Here is a 13,317-nt window from a genome sequence, read left to right as displayed (position 1 = left end):
TCCAGCCAGTCAAGAGAGGGATGCTGAGAAAGGTGCCACCCCTGCCTGCCTCAGTTTCCCTTCCCTCCCAGGCTCGGGTGGGGTGGGGCTGGAGCCAGCGCAGTTTGAGAGAAGGGTCCCGGGCCCTGGCGGGAGGGCCTGGTCAGAGAGTTTGGTCCAAGGCAGAGGCTGGGGAAGGGCTAAGCGGGCTGGGCTCCTCCCACCGCAGCTTTTATTAGCTTTGGTTTCTGAACCACTTAAGACGTTCCCAGCCTCCCACAGGGGCAGGAAGAGATGTGGGGTGGGGGTGACCGGGCTCCATCAGCACCAGGCTGGGAGAGGTTGGCCATAGGGGGCCCAAATCCCAAAGCGAGGAGTCCTGGACGTCTGCTCACTGGGGGACCCTGACCAAGTCACTCCCCTCTCCGGGGCTCTGTGGGTGCAAGGCAGGGGGCTTAATATTTAGGGGGTGTGGGGAAGTCTGAACCTTTCGGTGCCCTTTCTGTCCCCCAGTGCCCTTCAAAGGCTGTTGGTGTGGGTGCCCAAGGCCAGTGGAAGAGACAGAGGTTCAGAGTGGGTGAGCCAGCACTGGGCTGGAGCCCTAGCTCCTGACCCAGGATTCCCTCCACCTATAGCACACGGGTCTCCTCTGAACTGAGGAGAAGCAGCCTCAATCCCTGCTTCCTCCTCCGGCTGGTTTTGTGGAGCCTGGGAGGAGAGGGAGGGGCCTCCTACAGGTGTCCTGGGCACCCAGCACAGGGAGGGAGGGGGAATGCCATGTCCCCTCCCCCGCCCCCGTCCGCTCAGCCAGGACAGCCCCGCAGGGTCCCGGGGAGGCCCTGTGACCCTTGCCCGTGGGCTCTGCAGCAGGAAACCTCCCTCAGTGGCCAGAAGATTTGAACACGGCCCCTGGGGACCCCACACATCTCCACGCTCTGCAGTTCTGTGGCCGCCGGGTAGTCCAGAGCTCGTTTCTCTCTGCGTCTGGACCTCCCGGGCCTGTGGCAGCTGCTCCTACATCCTCCAACCCTCTCCCCAACACAAACCGGGGAGAGAGCGGAGGCTCAAAGGTCCAGCCGCTTACCCATAACTCGCAGACACGCTCACACACTCCTGGCCTACACAGAGCCCCTTATGGGGGTGCGGGGTGGGACACCTGGGCCTGGGGCTAAGGCTGCCCTCCCACACCCCCACTCCCTAGACTACTGTGCAGCCTCAGGAAATTCACTTCCCCTCTCTGAGCCTCCTGTCAACCGCCCACCTGCCTGCCTGCCTTCTAGGGGCAGTGGGACCCCGGCCATGCTCACTCAGCTGCAGCCGTCTGAACATGAATGTGACTACGAACATCAACGTGAACATGAACGCCGGCCCCTGCCCCATCCTGTCTCTCCTGCTAGCAAAGCCTCTCCGCCCCGACCCCTCATACTGGCTTTGATGTGGGCTGAAGCCTGGGATGGGGGCTTGGATGCTGTCCTGGGAGGCCCCATGCCCCGCCATGGGCTGCCTCGGTTTCCCCCAGCCACCCCGTGGTCCCTCTAGGCCTCGGCGTGGATGGGGGATGGAGGCTGGGGGGGAGCTTGATGTACTGTGTGACCCTGGGCAGACCCCCTTGTCTCTCTGGGCCTCAGTTTTCCCATCTATACCATGGGAAGCAGGTGGTAATGACACTGGTCCCATAGCTCTACCACGATGGTCTCCAGAGATGCCCCTGGGGACCCCACAGGCTGAGTCTGGGGCCACACCCCATCCCCCCAGGACCAAGGTGGAGGGAAATTTGGCCTCAGGGAGAAGCCAGGTGGGGGCTCGAGGCCCAGGTGGGGTGTGGGAGGCTGGCGCCCCAGTGCCAGGGGTGTGGCGTGGGACCCAGCAGGCCCTCTTCGCCCTGAGCCCCCCGGGCCAGCCCCTCTGCCCTGCCCCTCCCGCCCCACCAGCCGGCCTCTCGGCCCCTACCTGTGCCTGATAAATGCCCGCAGGATCCCTTGGTCCTAATCCCACAAAGGAACGGTTTGCAGGGGACGTGTCGGGCGGAGAGTAGGCTGCAGGGAGGAGAGAGACCGAGAGCCCATTAGCGAGGGGTTGCGGGAGCCGGGGCGGCCCTGGCCCCAGAGAGGGTAGCCACCGCCAGGCGTCACACAGCCGGGCCTCTGCACCCAGTGCCTGGGGCCTCCGAGCCTGCCGCCCTCCCCCGGTTGAACCGGGCCCCCCTGAAACGCCCAAGGTCCTTGGGAGGCGGGGATCCTGACTCGAGGGGCCCGGGGGTCATGGCTGAGATCGCCCATGTGAGCGGGGTGTCTGCTGAGAGGGAAGGCAGGATGGCTCTGTAATTCACAAAACCGCCCATGAATTATTCAGCGTGTGCAGTGCCCGCCCGGTCCTGCCACTGAGGGCTGCCTCCGCGCGGGGTGCATGAATTATTGAGGGCATTTTATTTATTAATCTTCCTCCCAGAGAGGGCAGAGGGAGGGCTGGGTGTGTGCATACATACAGATGTGCATATTTATATTTCACTCTCAGCAATTATATTTTGTCGGCGTGTGAGTAACTCACGGCCTCGTGCTACAGCAGGGATGGGGGCCTCAGACAGGCCGGGACCCAGGTAGGGGGAGAAGAAGCTGCAACAGCCGTGGTCCCCAAGTTGTCCTGGCTGGGGTTGGGGGGAGCTGGAGGCAGCGAGGCTTATGGGGAGAAGTAGGGGTAGATTTGCAGTTAAGAGCCCCGGTGCAGGGAAAGTGGGGTGGAATCCATGCCTATCCTGCATTTATTAAGTGTCTACTGTATGCCAGGCACTGGGCATAATCCCATTGAGCCGAGTGGATACTAAGCAGCATCCTGCATCTATTAAGTGTCTACTGTATACCAGGCTCTGGGCATAATCCCACCGAGCCCTGAGTGGATCCTACACAGTATCCTGCATTTATTAAGTGTCTACTGTATGCCAGGCTCTGGGCGTAATCCCACCGAGCCCTGAGTGGATCCTACACAGTATCCTGCATTTATTAAGTGTCTACTGTATGCCAGGCTCTGGGCGTAATCCCACCGAGCCCTGAGTGGATCCTACGCAGTATCCTGCATTTATTAAGTGTCTACTGTATGCCAGGCTCTGGGCATAATCCCACCGAGCCCTGAGCTGATCCTATGCAGTATCCTACATTTATTAAGTGTCTACTGTATACCAGGTTCTGGGCATGATCCCACTGAGCCCTGACTGGATCCTATGCAGTCAATGCTCCCATTTCACAGATGAGCAGGCAGGGACAGCTGGCAAGAATGACCACAGCCACCTGACACCACACAGCGTCAGGCGCCACACGGAATGTCCTCTCTGCCTCCCTGACCCAGGTCACCGGCTTGTCCCCCACTGCCCTGTGAATTGGGCACCAAGGCGAACCCATTTTGCAGCTGAGAAAACTGAGGCTCAGAGAGGGGAAGACACCTGCCTGAGGTCACACAGCGAGAGAGCTGCAGAGGCGGGATTCCAGCCCAGGGTGGATTTGGGGCTGATCTCCTCCGGCCAGTGATCAGAAGCCTGTTTTTATGGGCAGGCAGCCCAGGTTCTGGCACGCAGTGGGGATGGGGGGAGGAACGCCGGGGCAGGGAGAAGAGGAGCTGAGGGCACCTAGAAGGAACCGCGGCCACCAACTGCTTGGGTGGGGTGCGGGGTCTCATTTGGAGAGTGAGGGACAGAGATGCTCAAAAAGCGGGGTGAGGGGCAGATGTAGTCCATGGGGAGAGGCCTCTGGGTTCAGAGACGTCTGGCGCCCTGTGAAGGTGTGTGACCCGCCCACGCCTGCATGGGCGTCGTGGGGAGAGTCTGGGGGTACAGCCACTGCGGACGAACGGGGTGGACCTCAGGACAGGGATGCTAGGACCGAGGGGCCGTCCAGCGGCCACCCAGAACCACATCCAGAGAGCGGAAAAGTCTAGAAGGTGCAGCAGCTGCCAACCCAGGGGCTTCCGGGTCAGGTGGACATGCGAAGAGAGTCCCATCTAAAGGTGTGGTCCAGCCCAGGTCACCCAAAGGAACTGGGCCTGGTGTAGCTCCTTTCTCCCCCAAGAAGCCAGAACTCTGGAAATGTTTATGTAAAACGTCCTGATTTTAAAATGATAACAACCGATTCTCCTTTTCCACAAACAAAAGACCAGTCTGGGGGTCGAGCCTGGCCCTCGGGCCGCCACTGTGAGATCCGTGTCCACTGTCAGCTGCTTGACACACCAGGGAGGGTTTTTGATGGCCCACGACGGGCACCGAGGTCCCCCAGGTGACTCGGCAAAGGGGACAGACCCTGGACTCTCACCCTGGCCCGTGGCTTGGTCCGGCCAGCCCCTAAGGCTGCCTCAGCCCTACATGGGCCCAACCACGTGGCCCCTGGGCTGTTTTCCGGAGACCCACCAAACTCGCCAGGCCCCGCAGGGTCGGGCCTGACCTCTGACCTGGCAGTGGAGCTGGGGAGGGGACAGGCCCCCCTGCGGACATCCGCCCCACCAGGGCACCGCTTCCCGCGTGCTTACAAGGCGAGGTCGGCGACGTGGCTCCTCCCTCGGAGGTGGTGGCGGGTTTGGTGGCAGGGGGGAGCGCCAGCCGTGGCAGCCCCGGGGGCGGAGGTGCCAGCATCTGAGCAGAAAGGCAGTGGCTGGGCATTTTGAGCTGACCACTTCCATTTAACTGGGGGAACAGAGAGACATGTGGTTAAGGGGTGGGCTCCCCCTCTACCTCGGGCTGCTGGCGCCGGCCGCCCCCGGCTCTGTGCACGGCCCAGGCGGGGTGGCAGGCTGGGGGGCCAGGGCGCGGGTGTGACCATGGCGGGTTTGGTGGGTCTGAGGACGGCCGGAGGTGGAGGGGCCTGGGGATGCCCGCTTGCTGGTGTCACTCAAAGCCTGGCACTACTGGGGCCACGCTCACTGCATCTCCTCTGTAAACCCCCTGCACGCCAACTCGACTGATTTCCTTCCAAACAGTGCCACCGCCTCCTAACAGCAGGTTCTCTGCATTTTTCGTAATTCACTGCGAGCACGCCATCATCCACCATCATCCACGGCCTGGCCCGCGGTTCCAAAGTCCGAAAAGCTCTGAACATCCAAAGCTTCCTGTGGAGTCTGGCAAACGCTGTCTTGCTCGAACTGAGTTTGGTGGTTTTTTGTAATCAATTTCTTCCTGCCCCTCGCCCCCCAACCTTTTTTTCTTTTTGAGACAGGGTCTCGCTCTGTCACCCAGGCTGGGGTGCAATGGCACAATCACAGCTCACAGCAGCCTCGACCTCCCAGGTTTAAGCGATCCTCCCACCTCAGCCTCCTGAGTAGCTGGGACTACAGGCGCCCACCACCATGCCTGGCTCATTTTGAAGTACTTTTTTCGTAGAAACTGGGTCACGCTATGCTGCCCAGGTTGGTCTTGAACTCTGGGCTTATGCAATCCTCCCGCCTTGGCCTCCTAAAGCGCTGGGATCACAGGCGTGAGCCGCTATGCCCAGTCCCTCCCTGCCTTGTGTTAACATGAGTATGACTCACGCAGTTGCTGGGACCTACGGGTGCTACCCAGACCCCACAGGGTGCAACATGATGTGTCTGAAACCCTGACATCCGAAAGCATCTCAATTCTGACCCAATCCAGCTGCCTCCCAGCACGACAGAGGAGGGGACTTCAGAGCCGAGTCCTCAAGACCCTTTTAAGCAGAGGTTGTGCCTTCGGGTGAGCACGTGGCCCCCGGGAGGTCACCTGGAGCCGCCAGGAGAGGCCCGAACGCGCCCCGCCCAACTCACCGGTCCAGGTTGCTGGCTGGCTGGGTCGCAGGCCAGTGAGACAAGATCTTTGAGCGGGTCCTGGGGGTTGAGATGAGGTGGGTAGCGGATGGCCGTGTGGGGGAAGTAGGTGGAGGCCGTCTGGGGTAGGATGGACGTCGTAGGGAAATGCAGAGCGGAGGACGGGTGTGGGCTCCGGGCAATCCCTGCGGAGACAGTGGGAAGCGGGGGTTACTTGGGGGCTCCAGCCGGTCTGCTCTGTGACCGTGTGACTGTGTGTCTGTGGGTGTGATTCCTGCCTACATCTCAATGCGTTTAGTAATAATAACCACCAAAAAAACCCAGCAGCACTGACCACATTTACACCCAAATTCCCCGACTCCCAAGGCAACCCCACTGGGGCTGTGATATTATCCTCGTGTTTTATTTTTTTAGTTTTGTAGAGGTGGGGGTCTTGCTATGTTGCCTAGGCAGGTCTCGAACTCCTGGGCCCAAGCGATTCTCCCTCCTCGGCCTCCCAAAGTGCGGGGATTACAGGTGTAACCCACTGAGCCCGGCCTTTTTTTTTTTTTTTTGAGACAGTCTCCCTCTGTCACCCAGGCTGGAGTGCAGTGGTATGACCTCAGCTCACTGCAACCTCCACCTCCTGGGTTCAAGCAATTCTGCCTCAGCCTCCCGAGTAGCTGGGATTACAAGTGCACACCACCATGCCCGGCTAACTTTTGTATTTTTAGTAGAGATGGGGTTTCACCATGTTGGCCAGGCTGGTCTCGAACTCCTGACCTCAGGTGATCCACCCACTTTGGCCTCCCAAAGTGCTGGGATTACAGGCGTGAGCCACTGCACCTGGCCTTGTCTTTTTTTTTTTTTAACAGAGGATGACAGGGTGGCTTTCAGGGGATGTGTCACCTGCCTGGGGCCACACGGCATCAGGTGGCAGACCCGGAATTTGAACCCAGCCCATCTGGCCCCACGGTCTACACTATAAACCTAGGGTTGGCAAGCTCTTTCTGCAAATGGCTGAATAGTGATCTTTTTTTTTTTTTTTTTTTTTTTTAAGAGATAGAATCTCGCTTTGTCACGCAGGCTGGAGTGCAGGGGCATGATCATGGCTCACTGCAGCCTCGACCTCCTGACCTCAGGTGATCCTCCTGCCTCAGCCTCCCGAGTAGCAGGGACTGCCAGCATGTGCCACCACGCCTGGCTAATTTTTTGTATTTTTAGTAGAGATGAGGTTTTATCATGTTGGCCAGGCTGGTCTCAAACTCCTGGACTCAAGCAATCCACCCACCTCAGCCTCCCAAAGTGCTGGGATTGCAGGCATGAGCCACTGTGCCCAGCCTAATTCCAGCACATAAAGAAATCCCATCTCCATCAGCCGTCACTCTTCACCTCCTCTCCCAGCCCCAGCACCCATACATCCCCTTCCTGCCTCTGTGGATGGGCCTGTCCTGGACATTTCATACAAATGAGATCACATGCTGTGTGGCCTTTTTGTCTGGCTTCTCTTACTGAGCATGGCATCCTCAAGGTGGCCTGCGTCGGAGCCTCGTGCGTTTTCGTGGCTGAGTCATATTCTACTGTGGTACCTGCCTTTTCCTCTTTCTAAACAGTTCAGTGATTTTTAGTATTTTCACTATTTATAGCAGTCACTCCCCCGTCTCCCCAGCCTCTGGCCAGATAGTAAATATTTTTGGCTTTTGGCCACGTGGTCTCTGCTGTAATTACTCAGCCCTGCCAAGACAGGGTGGGAGCTGCCACGGGACATATACAAAGACGTGGTCGTGGCTGTGTGCCAATAAAACGTTATTTGTAAGAACAGGCAACCAGTGGGCCAGTGTTTGCTGACCCCTGGCCCAAATGGCTGCTTTGATTTGGGTCTGCCTCTCTGTGTGCATGACTGTGTAAAGAACTGAATATTTTATCACTGGAACATGGGGTGGTAAGCAATATTTGAGGCTTCCTACAATTCACCCCCCTTAATCCCAATGGCAACCACGGGAGGTGATTTTTTGTTTGGTTTTGTTTTTTTTTGAGATGGAGTCTTGCTCTGTTGCCCAGGATGGAGTGCAATGGCACAGTCTCGGCTCACTGCAGCCTCCGCCTCCCAGGTTCAAGAAATTCTTGTGCCTCAGCCTCCTGAGTAGCTGGGATCACAGGCACGCATCACCACACCGAGCTAATTTTTGTATTTTAGTAGAAATGAGGTTTCACCATGTTGTCCAGGCTGGTCTTGAACTCCTGACCTCAGGTGATCCACCCGCCTCAGCCTCCCAAAGTGCTGGGATTACAGGCATGAACCACTGTGCCTGGCTGAGGTGGAGATGTCTCTCTTTTTTTTTTTTTTTTTTTGAGATGGAGTCTCGCTCTGTCGCCTAGGCTGGAGTGCACTGGCACGATTTTGGCTCACTGCAAGCTCAGCCTCCCGGGTTCACGCCATTCTCCTGCCTCAGCCTCCCAAGTAGCTGGAACTACAGGCGCCCGCCACCACGCCCGGCTAATTTTTTGTATTTTTAGTAGAGACGGGTTCACTGTGTTAGCCAGGATGGTCTCGATCTCCTGACCTCGTAATCCGCCCGCCTTGAACTCCCAAAGTGCTGGGATTACAGGCGTGAGCCACTGCACTTGGCCTTTTTTTTTTTTTTTTTTTTTTTTTTTTTTTTTTTGAGACAGGGTCTTGCTCTGTCACCCAGGCTGGAGTGCAATGGCGTGAACTCGGCTCACTGCAACCTCTGCCTCCTGGGTTCAAGCGATTCTCCTGCCTCAGCCTCCCAAGTAGCTGGGACTACAGGCGCATGCCACCACACTCGGCTAATTTTTGTATTTTTAGTAGACAAGGAGTTTCACCATGTTGGCCAGGCTGGTCTTGAACTCCTGACCTTGTGATCCACCTGCCTCGGCCTCTCAAAGTGCTGGAATTACAGGCATGAGCCACCGAGCCTAGCCTTTTTTTTTGAGATGGAATCTTACTCTGTTGCCCAGGCTGGAGTGCAGTGGTGCGATCTCTGCTCACTGCAACTTCTGCCTCCCGGGTTCACGCAATTCTCCTGCCTCAGCCTCCCCAGTAGCTGGGACTACAGGTGCGTGCCACCACGCCTGGTTAATTTTTGTATTTTTAGTAGAGATAGGGTTTCACCATGTTGGCCAGGCTGGTCTCAAACTCCTGACCTCAGATGATCCACCCGCCTCAGCCTCCCAAAGCGCTGGGATTACAGGCGTGAGCCACTGTGCCTGGCCTCATTGGCAGCTTCTGATCCTGCCTGTCCATCAGTGTCTGGGGTTGGAATGCACAGATTAGATTGAGACGGGGTGAGGGAAGTGAGGTGAAGTTAGGTTGCAGCCTTTTGTTATACAGGGGGGAAACTGAGGCCCAAAGGGACTGAGTCCAACCTCTCAGCCGGGCTGGAACAAGGCCCTGGGTGCTCTCCACTACGGCACCTCTATAGTTTTTTGCCCACCTAGCAGGCTACAGCAATAGGACTCATGGTCAGACATCCAGTGGGATTTCCCTGGCTGAGAGGCCTGATCAGAGGGCTCGCCGCCCCTCCCCACCAGGGGCCCGTGGCGCTTACCGCTGTGCACGGCGATGACAGGCCGGTGGTGCTGGGTGAAGCTGGAGAGGCGGGGAGAGTCCTGGGGGGACGGGCTGTTGAATGGTGACTTGTCCATCTCTGTCTTCTTCACCGGGGACGAGATGCCTGTGGAGGGGATGGGACGAGAGAGTCACAAGCTGGTCACACCCCAGGAGCCCTGGACCTTCCCCAAAGCCAGCCTCTGAAGGGATAGGAAGCCTCATCACCCCGCCTCCTCTTCTCCCAGAATCCTGAGGGGGAGAGGCTGTGAGCCCATTACACAGAGGAGTAAACGGAGGCTCAGAGCAAAGGGACTGGCCAGGGCAGCACAGCCAGGGGATGGAGAGCTGGGTATCAACACGTGCCCCTGGGCCTCACTCCCGGCCCTCGCCTACTCTCCTTCCAGAGAAATGGGGAAGGCTCAGGGCTGCCCCATCACCTAGGAGTCACCCGAGTCCTAGAGAAGGTGGCAGGGAGGGCAGAGACATTCAGATCCGAAGCCCAATTAGACCCTGACTGGCTAAGGGCACACAGACAAGCCCCAGCTCAGCTCTGCCTTCCCTCATCCACGCGGGAGGAAGGAACGGAGCCTCCCTGGGGCTGAAATGAGGTGCATCCACCCTCTGCAGTGACTTGCTGGCATTCCTCTGCAGACAGGGGCCTCACTACCTCCCAGGCTGCCTGGGACAAAAGCCCCGACAGCCCCCAACTCAGCAGCTCGGCCCCTCACACCTTCCTCAGTGAATCAATGAATGAATAAACAGATGGAGGCCGGGCACGGTGGCTCACGTCTGTAATACCAGTGCTTTGGGAGGCTGAGGTGGGCAGATCACTTGAGGCCAGGAGTTCAAGACCAGCCTGGCCAACATGGTGAAACCCTGTCTCCACTAAAAATACAAAAAGTAGGTGGGTGTGGTGGCGGGTGCCTGTAATCCCAGCTACTTGGGAGGCTGAGGCAGGAGAATTGCTCGAACCTGGGAGGCGGAGGTTGCAGTGAGCCGAGATCACACCACTACACTCCAGCCAGGGCTACAGAGCGAGACTCCATCTCAAACACAAAAAACAGATGGATAGTCGGGTGCAGGGGCTCGCGCCTGTAATCCCAGCACTTTGGGAGGCTGAGGCAAGTGTATCACCTGAGGTGAGGAGTTTGAGACCAGCCTGGTCAACATGGCAAAACCCTGTCTCTACTAAAAATACAAAAATTAGCCGGGTGTGGTGGTGGGCACCTGTAATCCCAGCTACTCGGGAGGCTGAGGCAGGAGAATCGCTTGAACCCAGGAGGCAGAGGTTGCAGTGGGCCGAGATCGCGCCATTGCACTCCAGCCCAGGCGACAAGAATGAAACTGCGAAACTCTGTCTCAAAAACAAACAAGCAAGTAAACAAACAAAAAACTGATGGATGGACTCAGGGAGGCTCACCCACCAAACATCAGCTTCCCTCCCCCTCCAGGCACCCCCATGGAAAGCCCCTGGGTGTGGGGGAAGTAGGTGGTCCAGGGTTCAAACCCTGGCTGGCCATGGGGCTGTGCGACCTGGGGTGAGCTGCCACGTCCACCCCTTTTCATAAAACAGGGGATTCTGTAAAGCTCTGGAATTTCCACTGGAAGCAGTGTGGGAGTGATGGCTGTGAGGATTGGGCCAGGGGTGCCTGTGCAGGTGAAGCCCACGGCCGTCCCAGATCCCTGGGCATCGGGGCATTTTCTGAGGATGCCTTCAGCCCTGCTTTCCGAGGGAACGTCAGCCACCCAGCTCAAAGAATGTTAGTTACTGCAGGAGCCGCTGCTGCTGCTGCTATTTGGGGTGAGTGGGGAGATGACAGGGTGCCCCTTGACACTTTCACCCTGTCTTCAAAATGAAGTGGGAACACAGCGCCCCAAAGAGGGCCATTTTGGGTATTTCCAGGAGACTGGGGTGGAGTCCCAGCTCTGGAGCCGAAATGCCTGGCCTTCTGGGGCTGCGTCTTTTTTTTTTTTTTTTTTTTTTGAGATAGAGTCTCCCTCTGTCACCCTGGCTGGAGTGCAGTGGCGCGATCTCGGCTCACTGCAACCTCCACCTCCCAGGTTCAAGCGATTCTCCTGCCTCAGCCTCCCGAGTAGCTGGGATTACAGGCGCCCACCACCACACCCGGGTCATTTTTGTATTTTTAGTAGAGATGGTGTTTCACCATGTTGGCCAGGCCTCAAACTCCTGGCCTCAGGTGATCCGCCCACCTTGGCCTCCCAAAGTGCTGGGATTATAGGCGTGAGCCACTGCGCCTGGCCAATTTATTTGTCACGCAGGCTACAGTGCAGAGGCACAATCATGGCTCACTGCAGCCTCAACCTCCTGGGCTTAAGTGATCCTCCCACCTCAGCCTCCCAGGTAGGTGGGACCACAGGCATGCACCATCATGTCCAGGCAATTTTTCGTTTTAGAGATGGGGTCTTGCTATGTTGCCCAGGCTGGTCTCAAACTCCTGGGCTCAAGGGATCCTCTTGCCTTATTCTCTCAAAGTGCTGGGATTACAGGCGTGAGACACAGTGCCTGGCCCCAGGGAAGCTTTTTCAAGTGAGGGCTAAAGATCACATCTTGCCTGAGAAATGCAGTGTCCTGGGCCCTACCATATCCCTGGAAATGGAATCTCAGGGAGGCATGCCCCAGACAGCCACATTTTTAGAAAGGATTTTTACATTTCTTTTAAGGTAAAACATACCTACTGAGACCATCCAAACAGGGTGATGAGTTTAGCTTCCCTTCGACCTGGCCCTTGGAGTTCCTTACCTCCAGGGTCTCTCAGATGGGCACTGTGGACACTGGGGCCGGATCGTTCTCTGGGGTGGGGCCCTTCTGGGCACTGCAGGGTGCTGAGCAGCATCCCTGGCCACCACACTTCATGCCAGGAGCACCCCCCAGTTGTAACAACCACAGATGTCCCCAGACATCACCAAAAGTACCCTGGGGAAGAATCACCTGTGGGTGAGACCTTCTGGGTTGGGGGATCCCATGGACCCTCCACGAGACTACGTCCCATGATCCTCTGCCCTGCTGAGGTCCCAGGAGGCTGCACGCACTGAAATCCACATGGAGTGAGGAGGGAGAGAGGAGGGGAATGCCAGGAGCTGGGGTCCCTCTGGTTTCTACCATCTGCCCTGTCAGGAGCTTCTCCTGGTGTCTGGTGTGAGCAGTGATGTAACTCAATATTTTCCAAATAATTCACACAGGATTTCTCAGTCTCAACACTGCTGATGTGGGGGCCAGATCGGCCTCTGTAGGGAGCTGTCCTGGGCACTGCAGGGCGCTGAGCAGCATCCCGGGCCTCCACCCACTCCGTGCCAGGAGCGCCCCTCAGTGGGGACGACCATGGATGTCCCCAGATGTGACCTGCTGTCCCTGGGTGATGCCCTGATGAGAAACAGTGAGGATGTGTGGCATAGCCCCTCCCCAGCCCTGTCCCCACCTCCTCCATCCTCCCAGCATCGCTGCATCCTTCCCCGAATGGGGTTACCACTCAGGGAACTTCCATCCTCTCTGACGGCTGCAGCCCAGGGGGAGCCCAGATCCAGGACCCAGCTGTGGGGGGACATGCAGCTCTTCATCTGCTTTTGTGGTTATGGAACCAGCTGTCCCCATGGCCCTGCACACACCATGCTGTGAGGAGTGAAGGTGTCACCGGGACACACCCCAGAAGCAGGTCAGCAGTTCCCGGGGACCTGGGAACACCTGGCTCTGGAGGAGGCTGGCACCCAGGACACCCACACGGGGAGCAGGAAGGATGACACCTCCACTCATGCCCAGCCTGTGAACACTCACGGGGGACACTCCTGAGGCCTCGGACATCGAGGCTGAGCCACCCAGAGAGGCCCCACTGCCCAGTGGGATGCCATGAAGTCTGTGACCAAGCTGGGCCCCAGCAGCCAGGCCCAGGCTTTTCCAGGGCAGGAGGATGTGGCAGGAATGAGGGTGGCCTGGAGCCGGGGAGGCCAGGCTGCTCTTGTCGGCACGTGTGTGTGCATGTGTGTGCCTGTGCACGTGTGTGTGTGCATGTATG

General features: G+C 57.9%; 1 protein-coding gene across 5 annotated transcripts in view; it reads right to left on the bottom strand.

Moving 5' to 3' along the window:
• The window catches only part of NFIC (nuclear factor I C), a 110,559-nt gene that overhangs the window by 10,648 nt on the left and 86,594 nt on the right, over positions 1-13,317 (bottom strand). For 2 of the 5 annotated variants that reach the window (XM_024237688.3, XM_024237687.3), the window contains exons 7-10: positions 9,288-9,413; positions 5,737-5,921; positions 4,489-4,642; positions 1,930-2,015 (exon numbers count right to left, since the gene is read on the bottom strand). In XM_024237688.3, the coding sequence (XP_024093456.1) occupies positions 1,930-2,015; positions 4,489-4,642; positions 5,737-5,921; positions 9,288-9,413 (551 nt within the window). The remainder of the gene's footprint in view (positions 1-1,929; positions 2,016-4,488; positions 4,643-5,736; positions 5,922-9,287; positions 9,414-13,317) is intronic. The other 3 variants (XM_054539334.2, XM_024237691.3, XM_024237689.3) reach the window with 2 other exon arrangements.

Source organism: Pongo abelii, chromosome 20, assembly GCF_028885655.2.
Source record: "Pongo abelii isolate AG06213 chromosome 20, NHGRI_mPonAbe1-v2.0_pri, whole genome shotgun sequence".
NCBI lineage: Eukaryota > Metazoa > Chordata > Mammalia > Primates > Hominidae > Pongo > Pongo abelii.
The sequence above is the reverse complement of the archived record's forward strand: the minus strand, read 5'-3'. Positions and strand labels throughout refer to the sequence as shown.